This window comes from Fringilla coelebs (genome assembly GCF_963513975.1).
Source record: "Fringilla coelebs genome assembly, chromosome: 28".
NCBI lineage: Eukaryota > Metazoa > Chordata > Aves > Passeriformes > Fringillidae > Fringilla > Fringilla coelebs.
In genome coordinates this window covers 3,595,641-3,614,276 of record NC_140054.1, presented here as the reverse complement: position 1 = coordinate 3,614,276, position 18,636 = coordinate 3,595,641, and the positions used below count along the sequence as shown (strand labels likewise).

At 49.2% G+C, this 18,636-nt stretch overlaps 1 protein-coding gene across 2 annotated transcripts in view; it reads right to left on the bottom strand.

The window, feature by feature from the left end:
- GRIK3 (glutamate ionotropic receptor kainate type subunit 3) overlaps nt 1–18,636 on the bottom strand; it is a gene marked incomplete at both ends in the record, with an annotated part of 122,329 nt that overhangs the window by 10,727 nt on the left and 92,966 nt on the right. For both annotated transcript variants that reach the window (XM_084222545.1, XM_084222546.1), the window contains 3 exons: nt 1,369–1,586; nt 3,841–3,959; nt 9,603–9,826. In XM_084222545.1, coding sequence (XP_084078671.1) covers nt 1,369–1,586; nt 3,841–3,959; nt 9,603–9,826 — 561 coding nt within the window. The remainder of the gene's footprint in view (nt 1–1,368; nt 1,587–3,840; nt 3,960–9,602; nt 9,827–18,636) is intronic.

Sequence of the window (18,636 nt, the reverse complement as noted above, 5' to 3'; positions counted from 1 at the left end):
GTGTCCTGATGATTGTTAAAAGAGACAGTTTCCTTTTATTCCCATATAAAACTCATACTGGAAGGCACAGTTAAAGCCCACAGTGACAGCCTGCCTTTCCCAGCTGGCTCTTCCAGGGTTATTTGGCTTTGGAAAACACCACCACACATCTGCCTGTGCCATGGACAGAGCTGCACGGAGCAGCTCCATGGCAGGAGGCAAACTGGGCATTCCCAAAATCACTAAAGATCAAACCACCCCCTCTGTGGCTCTTTATCAACCTCTGCTGCTGCCTGCCAGAGTCAGGACACACACCCAGGGAGGACAGAGGCTTCTCAGCCACATCAGAGCCAGCAACAATGCTCCCTCTATTATTAAAATCCAGCCTTCCTTTAATGAGTCTTGCCAATTAAACTGCTGAGGCCTCATCAAGCTGCCATCACCCAGTGCCTGCTCAAATCTTGCAGCACCAGGCACAAACTGCTTGGTAAAGCCTGAACTGTGCTAGTCACATGTATTTCCTTCTGCATTAGGGTGGTGGAGGGGGAAGGAGCCAGAGGTGTGGGGGAGCCAGCTCCCATTCCTGAGCCAAAGCCTGGGATCTTCCTCTGGGCCTCTTTCCTTGCCAGGGTGATAATTCCTTAATCACCCCTCATTTCTATCCCTTTATTCTCTCTCTTTTCAAACTGGGTTTTTACAGGCCAGCAGTGGTTTTAAAGGTCATTTTACATCTCTCAGTTTCTTTCTATTTTTGAGGCTGTGGCGGAATCTGACTGACTTCTGAATTTAATTATGCTTTAAATAGACAAAATTAATGCAATTGGATTGTGATGCACTGGTAGTGTTACCTTGCCCTGGATCTCAAAGGTTAATAAAACTGGATTACATTGATATGAATACCTGAAGGACAAGAAAGATATTTCAGCTGTAAAAAATACAGGTCAGGGAGGGCACTTTGCAACATCTGTCCAGCTGTGGGTTTCATTTGGGCTCTCCCCTGTCCCTGAAGGCTGGCTGGGTCAGCCTGGGGGCAAGGAAGAAGCTGGATGGGTCAGATGTGGAAATTGGGAAGATGCTTTAAGGAATGCAAGATTTTTTCTGCAGGGCTTTAATGCAAGCTGCACTTTGAGCCAATATTGGGTAGAGCCTGCCAAAAGTGTAAAATCAGTTTAATTTTGTACCTGTGACTTCAGTTAACAACAGGGAGGGGCATTTAGCCTTGGTGGGACTCGGGTGAGTGACAATCTCAGTCTGGGCAAGGTGTGAGACTGCAAGAAGCTGCAAGAAGGAGCAGCAGGGGCGGCTGGGGAGGATTCCTGTCTTTGGATCTTTGTCCTGGCTCCCGTTGGCATCTCTGCCTGGAAGGCAGAAAGCTCTGCCTGCTCTCACCTTGAAGAAGGTCATGGTAGCTCCATCCTTCACTGCTCCATACTCTATTTTTGTCTGCTTTGCCAAGTCATCTGCCGAGTCGATGGGGGATTCCATCCTCTCCACGGTCAGGAAGGCGGCCAGGTTGGCCGTGTAGGACGAGATGATGATGAGGGTGAAGAACCACCATATGCCACCAATGATCCGTGTGGACAGGGCTTTGGGCATCAGCTCCGAGCCTGGGGGGACAGGGGAAGGGGGGCAGAGCAAATGGAGGGAAAAAACCATCTTATATAGCCATAGGTGCATTTTATATACATGTATATTTATATATGTGATCAGGTTTTGCGATCAAAACTGTGACAGCCCTGCAATTAAGGCCAACTGGTTTTGAGGCAAATTATCCAGACAGATGGAGGACATCAGTAGACAGGGCTTTGGGCATCAGCTGTGGGCCTGGGACAGGGGAAGGAGGGCAGAGGAAATAGAGGGGAAAACCCCATTTTATATATCCATATGTACATTAGATATAGATATAGATATAGATATAGATATAGATATATAGATATATAGATATATAGATATATAGATATATATAGATATATATAGATATATATAGATATATATGTGATCAGGTTTTGCTACCAAGACTTTTAGAGCCCTGCAATTAAAGCCAACTGGTTTTGAGGCAAATTATCCAGACAGATGGAGGACATCAGTAGACAGGGCTTTGGGCATCAGCTCTGGGCCTGGGACAGGGGAAGGAGGGCAGAGGAAATAGAGGTAAAACCCCCATTTTATGTATCCATATGTACATTTTATATACATAAATATATATAAAATCAGGTTTCACTGTCAGAAACAGTTACAGCCCTGCAATTAAAGCCAACTGGTTTTGAGGCAAATTATCCAGGCATCTTGCATGTGAGGACATCAGTGGGGTTTTTGTAGCATTTGCAGAAAAACCCTCTTCCTTGATTACTGACCTTGGGTACAGTGCCCAATTTACAGGAAACATCCAAACTGAAGTAATTAACTAGGCTGCTTTTATGAGATTTAAATAGCAAGCTATTTATGAACTTTTATGAGTGTTTTGTTCTGCCATTTTAAAAGGGCTTTGCTTTTATACAGATTATTTTCAAAAGACTCACTCTGGGGAGTGTGTTCAAATACACAAGGTTTAAAAAAAAAAATCAAACACCAAGAGAAAGGAGCTATCAGGGTCCAGGGCTTTGAATGCCAGTCAGAAATGGGGAAGCAGGAGATGTTACAGCATAAAAGGTGTAGTGGGTCTGGAATGACTTTTATTGAGCAGACACGAAGGGCTAAATGGGTTGTGCTATTTTTGTAATCACCCAAAACACCTTTTAAAGCCAGGCAAGAGCTTTGGGCTTGAAACAGCTGTGCTCAGAGGATTTATCAGCCTGGAAAGTGCAACAAAGATTGGGCTTTGCAAAGCAATTTTAGGCAGTGTGGCATCAAAGCAGAGCATGGGGTGTAGTTTTCCTCCCTTCAGAGTGCAGCAAGGAGACACCAGGAAGAGGAGGAGTCCTGGATATCGAGGGTGCTTTGGCTCTCCTCAAGATCCTGCTTCTTCCCTCTTCCATCTCCGGCCCTTTGATGCATTGGATGCTGTGACATCAGTCTGGCTTTGAAATATTTTTCTTCTCAGATGCAGAATCGAGTTAAAAAGAATATAGCTCTTTTCATTTATCAGCATCTGATAAGAGGGATGATTCATGCTGCTAAACCGTCTTGCTGGGAACTGTCACTGTCCACGAGGGCAGCTGGGATCCAGGAGGAATCTCTATTACAGGCAGCAGTGGAGCTCAGAGCAGCTCTGTGCCTGCCACTGAGCCAAGGCTGTGCTTCTTTTGCTCTCTGGATCTAACCACTGATACATGGTAAATTAAAGTGTGACAAATGTTTGACATTTTCCACTTATTTCTATTCCTGGATTTTCTGCAATTAGATCGCAGCTGAATTTTGTTCCCTTATTCAGAGCTGCTCCCAAGCTCCCCCCCTGCTGCCTTCTGAACAGATTTATTCTGTTCCTTGCCCCTCTCTATTCCATCCACACACAGGGGTGTAATCCCATCCCTGTCCCAGTTCTGGGCTCCCTGGTGGCTGAGGGGTTGATGGGCACAGGCTCCCAGGGCAGCTCCTCCAGGCTGGGGGAGCTTCAGGGCATCTCACACGGCTCAGAGTGACCAGGGGAGGGCAAAAACGGGGATGGAGCAGAGGGCAAGGCACCCTGTCTGCTGGAAGAGTTGGTTTAGATCAGAGAGAGAGCCAGGTCACAGATCCTGGAACTGAACAAATGGTCGGAATGAACAGAAACAGGAATTTGCTGAGTCTGTGGGATGTGGGGGAATGAAGGAGCTGAGGGAGATGAAGGCAGCGCTCCTCCTTGGAGCTGCAGGAGCTGGGAGGTTGCATCCAAGACAAATTTTGAATTAAGCAAGCCCCAAGAGCAGGTGGGTGCCCCCTTACCTTGCTGCATCAGCGCTCCCATCCCGAACCAGAAGCTGTTCAGGAGGGTGAAGTTGTTCTCCACGATGTCCGAGCCCGGGTTGCAGGGGTGGGCATCATACCACTCATATGGGCTGAACCTGCAGCACACAGGGAAACAGAGCTCCTGATGGGGCCTTGAGGGGCTCCCAGGACAGAGGCTAGTCAGGATTGAGAGAATAAAGTGGGGATTTATTAAAAGCTTTCAGTAGACACACCCTGGGCAACCTTCCAGAGGCTACACCCAAAATGGTCACAAGTTTTTCAGACAAATATAAGTTCGGTCCATTTGCATACCAGGGGTTAATCCTTAATTACAGCTTCAGGTAATGAAGTCAATTACCCCCAGTTTGCTCCTCACATTTCACTTTAGCTCATATTTCTCAGGGCCTGAGGCTGAAGGGTGTCCTTGGATCTCAGGCCTGGAGGAATTGTTCTGTAATCTGTAAAGATAGTTAACACCACTTCTATATGGAGTTATGGACTAAGGCAGCACAGGATTTGAAAGACATAAAGGCTAAAATCTTAAGGCATCAGTTGGTTGGGATATGGCAGGACAAGACCCTAAAGGAACTGGAAAAAATGAGTCTCAATGCTTGTGATGCTGCTGTGCAGGGGCTGCCGACCCTCTGGTGCAGAGCTTTATAGAGAAAAAGGCAAATTCAGGCCAAGCCACCCACACAGCTGTAAGTCTGTGTCCTGCACTCTGGAGAGAAGAGACCTGGCAAGCCAAGTCCTCCTGAGGTGTCTCAGATGGCTTCTCCAGAGGCTTTGGTCACTTTGGATCATCTTTTCAATATTGTGTCCTACAACAGCACCCAGGGAATGTGATGGTGGGATGGGATGGGGTCCAGACATGTAACTTCTTGTGTGTAATAGTTAAAAAATGCGGGAAAAATTGTCATTTTTGGTTGACTGAGGAGAAGCCTCGGTCATTCTGCAGTAGTAGCAGGGACAAATTGGTATTTCAGGAGATTCTGCCACCAATGCACACAGGAATCAGGGTGGGATTTAGGTCACTGAGAAGTAGAACCTCCCACCATCCTGACAAGCAGGAGTTTGGCCCAGTCAGGGCACTGGCAGAACACTGGAGTGTGGTGGCAGTTTGCTATGGACAAACTTATTCCCTGTGGGGATGAATTTCCATGGATGGCCCTGCAGTTGCTGAGCAAGACTGAGGGAATTTCCTGGGAATATCTCTGCAAATTCTGCCCAAGATTGGCAGGCAAGCACTGCTGGGAACGAGCTCGTTTAGCCAGGATCTGGGGAGGATGCTAAACAGGAGAGATGTTAATATTTTTAGAGCTGTTTATTTACATTTTCTGAGAGTCCCAAATTTTGCAGAGATTAAATTAAAAACATAATTGGTATAATTGCTTTTGAACCAGGCATTAATTATCATCTCCGCTTCCTTCTGGAATCCCTGGAGATTCACAACAGCCCCTTCTCAAAGCCCAGCCCACAGCCTCTATCAGGAGATGCTTCCCTCTGTAATTCTCCACCAGATGTGCCACCACCCAAGGAGAGGGCTCGTGGCTCCATTCCAGGGTGGCCTGGCTCAGACAGTTGGATTTGTTTGGAGAAGGGCTCCAGATCCCTGCCAGGAACCTCCTGGCACTGAAACCTGCCCTGGGCACGTGGCAGTGCAGAGCTGGGGAGGGATCTGGGGAAATCCATCCCTGAGGATGGACAAGGCACAGCCCACAGCCCCTGTGGATTTAGGAAAGATCACCCTGGGCACAGCTGGGCCACTTTTTGCTTCTGTTTTCCAGCTCTCCTCTCCTCCCTGGTTTATCTCACCTTCCTGCAGCAGGGACAGTTCCCTGGGCTGGGTTTGGGGTGTGGAACCCCAGGTCCTGCTCAGGCTGCACCCTGGCATTGCTGCTTGCTCATCCAGTTCATGGTTGGGCTGTCCTTGCTCACCCTCCTCTGCTCTCTAAATCAGAGGAGATCAGCAAGGAGACAAGAACCAGGCTGAACTCAGACCTGGCTTTACATGCTGCTTATTCCTTGGAACTTGCTATGGATTCACCCCAAAGGTGGATAAAGGATGGTGTCTTGGTCCTTTCTGTCAGATAAAGCCAGAGTTCAGGAATTAAATGAAAACTTTCTTGGGCTGCCAATGAAAGACTGTGAAAAAGAAAGGGAATGGGTAAGATCAATGAGCCTGGCAAGATGACACGCTGGAGAACTTCAAGGTCTGAGTGAAAACCTAGTGGTGCAGCTCAAATGACAGAGAAATATTCAGAAACCTGCAAAGCAGCCACAGCCTCCACAGCAGAGAAACCATTAGTGGAAGCAAAAGGTAATGAAGGAAGGAGGGAGAGGAGCTTGTTGACCCCAGAGCTCAAATCAATTGGGGAATTCAGGATCCTCCTGTGGCTGGCGTCCCTCATCCTCACATGCACTGTGGGCTCTGAGAAATATTTCATCAAAACCTAGCATCATTCTCCTGCCTCTTTCAGCTTTTTGGGCGGGAAATTGAAGCATTTGGAAGAAATTTAAAAGATCTAACACAAAATACTTTTGAGTCTAAATTGTGTCTCCAGAGAAATTTTCAATGGACGACCCAGACTATTGTATTGGCAGGGATACCCTGATGAAGGCAGGAGTGATGAATTTGACTACATGCTCTCAGAAGGCTAATTTATTATTTTATGATACTATATTATATTAAAGAATGCTATACTAAAGAATACAGAAAGGACACTTACAGAAGGCTAAAAGATAATAATGAAAACTTGTGACTCTCTCCAGAGCCCTGACACAGCTTGGCCCTGATTGGCCAAGGAGTGAAAACAACTCCCAGCAGAATGCAGTGGAACAATCACCTGTGGGTGAACAATCTCCAAACACATTCCACATGTGAGCACAACACAGGAGAAGCAATTGAGAGAAGAATTGTTTTCCTTTTTAAACACATTCCACATGAGCACAACACAGGAGAAGCAAATGAAAGAAGAATTGGTTTCCTTTTCTCTGAGGCTTCTCAGCTCCCCAGGAGAAATTCCTGGGCAGAGGGATTTTTTCAGGGAGTGTGGATGCAATTAGGGTGAAGATTAAACCCACCCACCCACCCTGCCACACAGCCAGAGGGGTTTGGTGTGATTTGGGGGCTGTGTGAGCCCAAGGACAGGTGCCAGCCAGGCACCAGAGCCTCCAGACACAGCATCCCATGGAGCTGTGGGGACAGCCAGTGCTGGTGGCTCTCTGGGGCCTGGGAGCTCCATCAGTAGTGAAGAAAGGCTGATTAAAATGACAGATGAACCAAATCCATCCTTTGCCTGCCTCTAAATAGTTCCTGAGTCTGTTTTAAGTGGCATTGACCTATGGTTATGGCACGAGCAGAGGGCTCTGGTGCCTAGTTCAGAAGAGTCATGTCTCTGAATTAAGGCTTTTCTATTTTGATTGTGGTTTTCTGCTGAGAATTGGATTTCAGAGGCCTTGCTGGGGTCAAAAGCAGATATTGTTTCCATTACTTCTGAACGCAATAAATATTTTCCCTGTGAAATCTCTTGCCTTCCATCTCTATGTGTTAAGAGACCATTCCAGCAGAATTTTAATTACCCTGAATACTTGGTGTTATTTGAAAAATAGGATGACAGAAGAAATGTCAGGAGCAAAATGTGAAAAAGAAACTGTAATTGCAATATTTTATGTGTTGAATTTAGTCCAAAAAAATAGCCTGATAGGGGAAAATTGTTCTACAACATCATAATTGATGTGATGGAGTGAGATGCTGAGGTTCATGTCAGAATAAAAGCTGAGACAAAGCCACAGTTCTTCAGGTTTTCATCCCTCAACATCGGCCAAAAGCCAGGCAACGCTGCCATGCTTGGACAGACATCCCTGTTTGTGCAAGGTGGTGACTGGGGGGCTCCACATCAGGGCCAGCCCCAGCATTTCCTTCAGCCCTTCTGCAGCATTCCACGTGCAGATACAATTTTCACATTTAACATGCTTTGAAAGTGGGGTCTGGGCAATTTGGGCCGGATTTGGTCAGTGTGAGCTGGGAAAAATAAGCTCCAACATGTAAAATTGTGTTTGGATTGTGCCTGCAGGCCACAGGAGCAGGCTGGTGCCATCAGCTGTGCCCTGCCTGGATGACAGGGACAGACAGACAAGGGCTGTCTGTCAGCCACCACAGGATTTTCCTTCTCATGGTTACCTTGGGTGCACATCCCCAGGGGAGAGTCCTGACAGGTTGGGTGGGGAGGGAAGGCAAAGGCAAGGCAGGAGGGTGATTGCAGCTGCAGTCTGGATCAAGGAGGGCCCTCCACGTCCTCTGAGAGGAAAACTGGGGATGCTGACAGTCTGGTCAGGGAGAAATTCAGATAAACTTTCCCAGGCATTGCTCTGGGGGAGCTTTGAGAAAGCTCAGAGAACTAATTAAAATAATCTTTAGTCTTTGCAGCTGGTGTTTTGAACTTGTAAGGTGTGTACAAGAAGGGTGTTCCCAATTAGCCAGTGAGGTGAGGGGTGTTGATTGAGGAGCAGTCAGGTCTAGCTTTCTCAGAACACTCTATAAAAGAATGGGATGTCTAACAAACTTCACTCCTGAGAAGACCTTGGGGTCTGTGTTGTTTCATTCAGCTGTCCCTAATGCAATAGTGACAGAAAACAAATGCCCAGCTCTGCCCTCGTGCAGAGGAGGGGCCAGAGGATGTTCCTGCCTCACCATGCATGTTTAACATGCTTTGAAAGTGGGGTCTGGACAATGTGGGCTGGATCTGGCCATTATGAGCTGGGAAAAACAAGCTCCTAAAGTGAGCACTGCAGGTGCTCACAGCACTCATGCCCAGCTCACTCTGCTGCTCTGTGTAATTAGGATGTGACAGAGTGAATGCTGGAAATCTGCTCTAAATGCCCCCCTGGACTGAGGGATGCTGAAAATTGTAGATTTGTTGTACCATCAGGGTTAATGGAGTCTGATTTTTCCTTTGACTCTCTAATGCCAGTGGATGAGGGAGGAATTTTTCTGATGGATGCTCCCAGGGAGGTGCAGCACAGCAGGCCTTGGGCAAGAGGGTCTGCATGGACCCCCAGACCAAACCAGGGAGGGTTCTGAAATCCCCACTGGCATAAATTCAACTGGAAAAAATGAGAAATGAGCATCAAACTGCAGAGTGGGCTGAGGAATCTTTCCTGGACGAGGTGTTTATGCAAAATATTCCACGGAGGGCTGTGTGTGGTCATGGAGGGCACCTGCCTGCAGGAGGGGGAAAGTGCTTTGTTTGGATTTGAAAAGGTGGGCTCATGGATTGAGAGCAGCCCTGGACTGTGTCTCATCAAAGGCCCCGTGGAATTAACAAGACATGCAAATGTATGCAAATTCTGCCTTTAAACATAGAGGATTTAAACATGCTAATTAGATGCATATTAATTTTGTAAACAGACACAATGTCTGATCCGTAGCAAAGGCATCTCCATTCTTTTGGTGTAGGGAAGGGTTTGTGTGAGCTTTACAGAGACAGAAGGGGGAAATGCTGGGGGAGAAGGGAGCTCAGGTCCCAGCAGGGGCTGGAAAGGGTGTGAGCAGTGAGCATGAATGGGCAATGATACAGAGATACATCTCTTCATACACCAGGAGGTGCTGACAGAAAGGCTCCAAAACTTCTGAAACCTTAAAATCCTTCCAGGCTGTGAGAGTGTAAAAATGAGCAGCCAGCCCGTGGGGATGGAGCAGGGGGGATCTCAGGGGTGACAAGGGTTTGATGCTGCAGCTGCCAGCAGGGAGCCCTTACCTGGCTATGACAAAGAGCACACAGCTGACCCCCAGGTAGGCGAGCAGGATGTACATCCAGATGTCAGGAGAGAGAGGGTTGAGGAAGGAGAACACGCTGGGGTTGGTCCCGTTGGGCTTCCTGTAGAGGATGCTGACCCCCAGGGTCATGAAGGGCTTGGAGAAGTCGATGGCTTTCTCCCGGACGTGAGTGATGGTCAGAGGAGCCACAGCCAGGTCAGCTTTCTGCAGAGAGGGAGGGACACGGGCAGGGAGAAAGGAGGAGTTACAAACCGAGGTGTTTCCATGCCCTTGGGGACACCACAGCTCTCACACAGCAGAAACAGGCCAAAACCCCCCAAAGGGCAGCCCTGGGGTTCCAAAAACCCCCAAAGGGCAGCCCTGGGGTTCCAAAAACCCCCAAAGGGCAGCTCTGGGGTTCCATAAACCCCCAAAGGGCAGCCCTGGGGTTTCAAAAAACCCCCAAAGGGCAGCCCTGGGGTTCCAAAAGCCTCCAAAGGGCAGCCCTGGGGTTCCAAAAACCCCCAAAGGGCAGCCCTGGGGTTCCCCCCTGCTGTTGCACATGTGGTACATATCTGGTATGAAATACAGATGTTGGGGGCACAGTGTTTGCTGTGAAATACAGATATTGGGGGTACAATGTTTTCTGTGAAGTACAGATGTTGGGGGTACACATTTGCTGTGAAATACAGATGGGGTACAGTGCTGTGAAATACAGATGTTGGGGGCACAATGCTCACTGTGAAATACAGATATTGGGGGAACAATGTTCCCTGTAAAATATAGATGTTGGGGGCACAGTGTTTGCTGTGAAGTACAGATGTTGGGGTTACAATGTTCACTGCAAAATACAGATGTTGGGGCACAGTGTTTGCTGTGAAATACAGATGTTGAGGGTACAGTGTTCACTGTAAAACACAGCACAACCAAATGGAGGTTGTGCAGCCTCTGCAGCTTCTGCCCCAATGCGACGAGCTCTTCTGAACAGTCAGAAAAATCAGATTTTACAGAGTTCTAAAGTGTCAGTGGCCCTTGTCTTGCTTGCTCCTCACCACAAGACTCTACAACAGTGAGCAGGCTGTGTGCAGAGCCTGCTGCTGGCAGCAGTGGTTTGTTATTGTTGTTGTTGTCCTTCCTTTCATTTGCTGTTGTCCTGCCTTTCACAGTGATCCAAGAAAGGAGGGTGTGGATGGAGCTGCAGGGAGCCATTCTGTGGCAGCTAAAAGGTTAAGTTTCTTTTCCTTCAGTCATTTCATGATCCAGCTTGAGGGGCTCAGTCTCAGGCAGGAATGCTCGGTGTCTGCGGGTGGGGGGTGTGCAGGTGAGACCCTCTGAGGAAACTCTGTTTAGTGATGGACTCCTCAGCCCATCCTGCTGGAGTGGCCTGAGCTCCATGAAGAATTTCAGCTGAGCATATTCTTTATCCTGACAGCTTGTATGAATTGTGTTTGTTTCTATTATTTCTGTTATTTACTGATTTGTGTGTTAATACGAGCAACCACATTCACCCCCTTTCTGTTGGCTGAGAGCTGCATTCATTCCTCTCACTGAACATTCTTAAAAGGCACAAGTAAACACGTCCAAGGTTTCCTCAATATCACCCCCCTTGCCTGAGCTTTGCAAATCATTCTTTGGGATTGTGAACTTCCGAGGAAACACAGACACATAAATTACAGCTCTGAAGTTGAGCAGAACCTCCCCCCATGCCAGGAGCCTGGGCGAGATTTATTTAACATCTGGTTCTGAAAATTAAAATTCTAAATTACCCATGAGTGATAATTACCTAGAGATACAGTAGATTTGTCATTATTCATGGACTTTAAATCAATACTGGCTGGAACATACTTTGCTTCAGCAGGAACTGGGGGTTCACTGTAGGAACCAGAGGACATCCCTGGCCTGTGCTGGGGGTAAAGGTTGCACTAAAGGTTACACTTGACCTTTCCAAGCTGTGATCAAGTCAGTGCAATATTTATAAATAGAGGAATCTGGGTCTTTTACTGCAGGAAGAGTCTCTACATGAGCTTTTGTCCATTTACGTGTGTGTGTAAGGGATCCCCTCCAAAAAGTGCAGCCTTAGAGCTCCCGAACAGAGACCTACAGGAATTATGTAACAAGGGTAAAAATGATGTGGTTTTGTTCTAACATGGCTCTCCAGCTGCTCCCTGGTTTCCTTTCCTTCTCACTTTCCAGATGGAAATTCATTTTTACATCAGAGCTCGTTTCAGTCCCTGCCATTTGTCAAAACCTGTGGAAAATGGGTACAATATTTTCCCAGTGAGCTGTGGTTGTGGTGTCATGGACAGAAGCTGGAGGGGGTTGGAGGTGGCATTGGTGGCTGCCCAGCCTGAGCTGGGGATGTTCTGCATCCTGGGGACCATCCTGGCAGGTTTGGAGCTTGGCTGCTCCCACCACCTTACAGCACACCTGGAAGTTTTGGCTTAGCGCTCTGCACAGTCACAAGGCAGAAATGGCAAAAGAAATGCAGCATTTTCCCTCCTCCATCACTGCTGTGTGGGTGTCCTGACTCACCAGGGAAAGGCAAAGAAGATGTTGAAGGATTTGGCTACGGGTTTTTCTGAAGGAGGCAGCAAATGTTCTGTGGTCAGAGCTCGCTGGCAATGGCCAGGCTGAGGGAGCCTCGGCCAAACTTGTCAGAACAATGCAGCGAGCTAAAGAACAGCCTGGAGTTTGTGCTTTGCCACAGAAAATGGAGAGAGAACTCTGCATGGATGCCCAGGGATCCAACTGCTTTTAGAACAGAAATAAAATTTGACTGTGATGTGCTCCAGCCCTGTGTCCTTGCAGGGAATGTCACATTCAGGCAGGACAGAGCAGGGATTCTGGAGCCTGGCTGGGGTGTGTCCTGAGCAATTAGAGGCAGCACAGGGCTGCACTTCCATATCCTTTTTATCAATGCAGATTTTTCTGAAGGTGGCCTCTAATTAAGGCTCTGCTGACAGAGAGGATCTAAATCAAACCCACCAAGGGTGAAGCTTTGATTTGTCGTGCTCTGACATTCCAAACTGGGCAGTCAATTACCAGACTCTGGCTGCTTCCTTTACTCAGCCCTGGCTCTTGTGCTGTTGCACAGTCAGGTGGGTTTTATTAAAGATGAGGAATTAGAGCAAGTGCCAGTGGCTTAAAGACCCTTGTCCAGCAAAACCACTTAAGCCTACACCTCTGTTTTACTGGAGCTCGCACGTCTTCCAAGTCTTGTGCCTGTTCTTAAGTGTTCTGCTGAACTGAGGCCAAAAAGATGAATTCTGCCAAGGCACATCAAACACAGACACTTCTCCAACACACCTCCAAGGGTTTGGATCTCCTCATTCACCCAGTTCCAGTTTCACTTGGCTGGAACAGCTGTGAGGTCACCGGGTGTTCAGCACAGGGATGATTCTATTTGCTGCAGAGATATTTGGCTTTCATCAGAAAATGCCAAATCTTATCTCCAAGTTCTCACTTATCAGGGAGATGTGGCCTGTGGGTCAGGACAGCTCTGGTGGTCACTGTGGGAATCCTGCAGTGCCTGACCTCAGCCAGAGCCAACCTGCAGGCAGTGGCTGGTCATGGCAGAGCCCACCAACAGCATAAGCACCAAGATAAATATTTATTCAGGAAAAGAAGCCGCCTCTGTGCTTATTTTGCCAATCTGCGTTAGGTATTTACATAAACTAATCATGTGTGTGTTGCCTGAGAGACAGAAATAGTGTGTGTGTGTTTTACTGATTTAATTGTTACAGGTCTGGCACTGTCATCCCTCGGTGTCTCTTGCCACTGCCAGCACTGGGGCTTCTGCCCTGGGCCCTGTCTCTGCTCCCTGCTCTCCTTGCCTGGCTGCTGTGCCCTGCTCCTGCTCCATTCTCAGCTTCTGGGCTTGAGATCACCCCAAGATATTAAAAAGTCTGTTTTTTCTCCCAGCCCCATGACCAAAAATGAAGTTGAGATTCGTCAGTTCTGCTTTTCAAGGTTTATCTATGACATTCTGTCTCTGACCTGCTGAGGTCTGTCTGGCAGGTTGGGTTGTGGCACACTGACTGCCCTTGGGGTGGTGCTGGCTTTTTATACTAAGAACTACATGTATATTATTTACAATAACATCCCAATATCTATCACCTATGTTAGACAGTCTGTTTCTACTCTAAACCAATCCAGAAGTGTCATCATCACAGCAGAAGATGGAGGACAAGAAGAAGGACAGGACATGCCCAGATTCCTCCCTCTTGCCTCTTGAACCCCCATTCTAAATCCCCCAAAATTCTACTTTTTCACCCTGTGACAAATTCACTATCATTCTACTCAAACTCTTGTGGCTTGTAAATCTTCATACAAAGTTGGTAATTGTTTCCATGGGCTAAAATCCAAGGCACAGGTGTTTGTGAACTCCCAACTCACAGATCCTTCACCTGGATCCCTGAGTAAGATCCAGTCGTGAATCCACCCAACAGTGATCCGAGCACAAAAGGAAAAGCTCTTCTGGTTTATTTCCATCCTAACACTGAGGTCCTGCAGTGTCTAAAATCTTCATCCAATTAAATTGTTTGCTCCCTGTTCATGTCCCAGTGACATCCACATGAAGCCCCAGTTTGTGACAAGTGAGATAAAACATCCACCAGTGCAGGAGCATTAATGGGGAGCTGGCAGCGTGGTGCCAAATGTATTTCTGCCAAAATTTACTGTCAGAAAATGCCCACTTACTGTGGAATTGTTAAATCAACTGTCAGGAATAGTCCCTAAGGATGGATATTGCAAGTCCTCTGCAGTTCCCATTTCCAGGGATTTCCATCAGCAACCCCAAGTATTTGCCACATCTCTTTTATTCCCACCTGAAGTCTCAGATTGAATGGCAATGTGATGTGCGCCGTCGCAGCAGAAGACAAGTTTTATTTGCGAACAAGTTGGTGCAAAATGTCCAGAACAACTCATTCTGCTGGTTTTATGGGATTCTGCCCACAAACAATAGGGAAGATTTGCAGGCATTGCTTTGCCAGACAACTGGAATTTATAAATCAGAACGGATGGGCCACGGTGTGCAGTGGAGCTTTGCTTGTATCAGTAATAATTTCTATGAATAAACATCAATAGCAGTTCACTGCTGCTGAAAGGAGGAGGTTTGGCAGTTGTCAGGCTCCCTGTTTGTTATGAATAAAGGGCTCAGGAGCTTCTCTGCCTTGCCTGGGTTCCCCAGACCTCCCTGAATACCTGAGTTCAGCTCTCGTGGCCCTTCTGATCAAGGCTCCTCTGCGGGAATGGCCAGAGGGGTGACAATGAGCAGTGGGCTGAGGTTACTTCTCCAGGGAATGAACTGAACTCCTCAAAACAGGGACTTTTTGTGCTGAGGATGAGCAGCAGATGAAAGGCAGCAGGGCAGGGCTGTTGCATGAGGCTGCATGAGGCTGTTGTCTTGGATCTGCTGCTGGGGACCCTGTCAGAGGCAGGGTCGTGCTGTGGCTGCTCTGATTGCTGTTGCTTTTCCTGTTTATGCTTAAGGCCAGACTAGAAACACAGGGATTTTACAAAGGATCATAGCCCCAGGCATCCCTGCCTGTGGCCAGGCACGTCTGGATCAGAGGGAGAGGAGGGGGAGGATTTGTGACTGCAGCAAGCCCAGAGTGCTCACTGTGTAAACACCTGTCCCAGCACGTGATTCACCTTTGGGGTGCCAGCTTTTGGGGATTTACCCCTTTGGTGACAGCACCTTTGTCCCCCAGACCCTGCTGTCACGCACCTACACCTCACCCAGCTCCTCTGAGGGCCATCTCCACCCCAGGGGACATGTGCCCCTTGCTTTGCCCATCTCCCCCTCTCCAAATTTCAGCCTCAGCTGAGTGGGTTGATTCCTGCTATGCAGAATCTGCTGGTTCCTGGTATGCAGAATCTGTTGATTCCTGGTATGCAGAATCTGTTTGTTCCTGGTATGCAGAATCTGCTGCTCCCACAGCTCCCAGGCCCTCTCAGCAGCAATAATCACCATTTTAGCCTCTCACCTCAGCCCAGGAGCACCCCCTGCTCTGCACAGGTCACTCAGGGAGCCCACACCAGCTCAGCCACAGCAGCCCAGGGGGATAAGTGGGTCTGCAGCAATGCAATGGCTTTCTGCACTGAGCTAACCCTGACCTCACAAAATCCTGCCTGCTTTATGCTCCCACCTGAATGATTCCAGTTTGTTCATGAGAAGGAGATGCTGAACACAGAGGAAAGCTCAAACTCTGGATGTGGGCAGCCCTGTTTCCATCCCCACCACTCGATTTGAATGCTGTCTCTAACACTTTTCCCCCTGGCTGTGAAATCAGCTCGATCTGGCCTGCTGCAGTGCCCATGGGTTGTGCCTTTCCCCACACCAGGGGAAGATGCTGCTGAGGAAGGGCCCATCTGGCTGCAATTTCACTTCTGAAGGCTTTACACAAACGCTGCTATAAAAAGCAATGGCATGCAGATAAAGGAGCTAATGGCTTCTCCATGTGGGCCTGGGCAGTGTCCCTGCAGGCACAGGCTCAGCCATGCAGGACAGAGCACAGAGCTGCATCTCAGAGCTAAGAGCACACCATGCAGAAGAGGAGGTTTGGCCCTTTCCTGCTGCTGTGGGTTGATTTGCCTTTTAGAGAGTTACCCAAGAAATGCTACAATGCAGGTTTGGCCGTGAATTTTGTGTTACTTAATGGCATTGCTCTTCAAATCTCCTTCTTGTCTATCTCAGGTAGCTGACCACCTCCTGAGAGCCTTGAGGTGTCTTGCAGGCCATGAAGTGACATGGTTGGGGCTGGATGACTGTCTGGCTTCTATTCCCTTGGGAGGGATTTGCTCCTTGTGAGCCCCGCAGTGCAGTGAGAGCTCCAGAGCCCAATCCCAGCAGTGGGAGAACTCCGGAGGCTGCTCCCAGCACTGAGAGAGCTCCAGAGCCCATTCCCAGCACTGAGAGAGCTCCAGAGCCCATTCCCAGCACTGAGAGAGCTCCAGAGGCTGCTCCCAGCACTCAGAGAGCTCCAGAGCCCAATCCCAGCACTGAGAGAGCTCCAGAGCCCATTCCCAGCACTGAGAGAACTCCAGAGACTGCTCCCAGCAGTGGGAGAGCTCCAGAGGCTGCTCCCAGCACTGAGAGAGCTCCAGAGCCCATTCCCAGCACTCAGAGAGCTCCAGAGGCTGCTCCCAGCACTGAGAGAGCTCCAGAGGCTGCTCCCAGCACTGAGAGAGCTCCAGAGGATGCTCCCAGCACTGAGAGAGCTCCAGAGGCTGCTCCCAGCACTGAGAGAGCTCCAGAGGATGCTCCCAGCACTGAGAGAGCTCCAGAGGCTGCTCCCAGCACTGAGAGAGCTCCAGAGCCCATTCCCAGCACTCAGAGAGCTCCAGAGGATGCTCCCAGCACTCAGAGAGCTCCAGAGGCTGCTCCCAGCCCTGAGAGAGCTCCAGAGCCCATTCCCAGCGCTGAGAGAGCTCCAGAGGCTGCTCCCAGCACTCAGAGAGCTCCAGAGGCTGCTCCCAGCACTGAGAGAGCTCCAGAGGCTGCTCCCAGCACTCAGAGAGCTCCAGAGGCTGCTCCCAGCACTCAGAGAGCTCCAGAGGCTGCTCCCAGCACTCAGAGAGCTCCAGAGGCTGCTCCCAGCACTGAGAGAGCTCCAGAGCCCATTCCCAGCACTGAGAGAGCTCCAGAGGCTGCTCCCAGCAGCAGGGCTGGGCAGAGGAGCCGTGTCCCCGGGGGTTCTGCCAAGGGGCACAGCTGCCACTCGGTGTCAGCTCTGATCTGTGTCACTCACATCACTCGGAGCAGCAGAGCTTCCTCTGGGACACTGCCACTCATCTAACTCGGCAGGGCTGTTGTGTAAGAGGCTCTAAAATCTGTGGTTTGAGCTGCACGGAGTTTTCCAGAAGGAAAAGCACCAGGGCAGGTTTGCAGAGCTCCCCCATGAGATGGAGTCCTGCTCCCCAGGGCTGTCCTTGCCTGCCCTTGCTGCTCTCCTGCTCCTTGGGCCAGGCCAGCCCAGGGCTGCAGTGCTTGTCACAAACTGATTAAGTGTCACTCTGTCCCTATAAAGGGATGTAATCATTATCATCTGCATTTTACAGATGGAGGAAGCAGTGCACAGAAGCAACTTGTCCAATGTCATTTAGGGCAGAGAAGGCAGATCCAGAAGCCCAGCCCAGCTCCTGAGCCACTCATCAGTCCCAGCCAGTGCTTGACTCTCCACACACCACAATGACTCACCCAGCAAACTCATTTTTCTCTAAATGGTAAGAGCATCACAGCTCTACAGGGGATTATTTTTGTGTCTTTGCTGCTTAGGCTGTGGATTCAGAATGCAGCCAGGACCTGGTGGTGGTCCAGGGCTGCCCCACTTGAGCAGGATTCTCAGGAACAGAGCTCTCTGCACTGCCTGCGCTGCTGCCTATGCTGCAGAGAGCAGGCATTCTTTTTGTCCTTAGCTTTACTTCCAGAGGCCTTCTCTGGGAATCAGATATTCATAAAAACACCAGCTTTCCTCACCTCCATAACTGGGCCCTTGGGATCGCAGGATGTGCTGGAGGCAAGATATCTAATTAGCAAACTGAGCGAGCTCTGGCCGCGAGTGGCGGTTTCAGCTTTGGCGGCTGCGGGAGCGAAGCTGCTGCTCCAACAGGTTCCCTGGGGCTTAAAGGGCTCCTGGAAGTGGCCATGGAAGGAGAAGCACAGCTGCTGTGTGGCAGAGGGAGCTCTGTGTCCCAGGAGATTTTAGTAAATAAGTTGCTTTTATAGAAAATAAAAAATGAAACTGTCCAGGGCACACCTGCTCCCGCAGTGTGGATGTCTCCTCTGGGCTGGGCTGTGTCTGGGGCATGACTGGGCTCCCCAGGCTGCATTGGTGCTGTGCCCTTGCCTGTGTTTGTTTTGGGGGTGAGAGGAGCTCATGCTGCCAGCCCAGGACAGCCAGTGTGCCCCAGCCTGTGTCCCGCTGTGGGACAGGCTGTGCCTGGAGCCGCTGAGCCCATTTCTGTGCTGGGAGAATGGCCCTTGTCAGGAATTTCAAATTAATATTTGGAAGAGCCAGACACAGGGATATTCT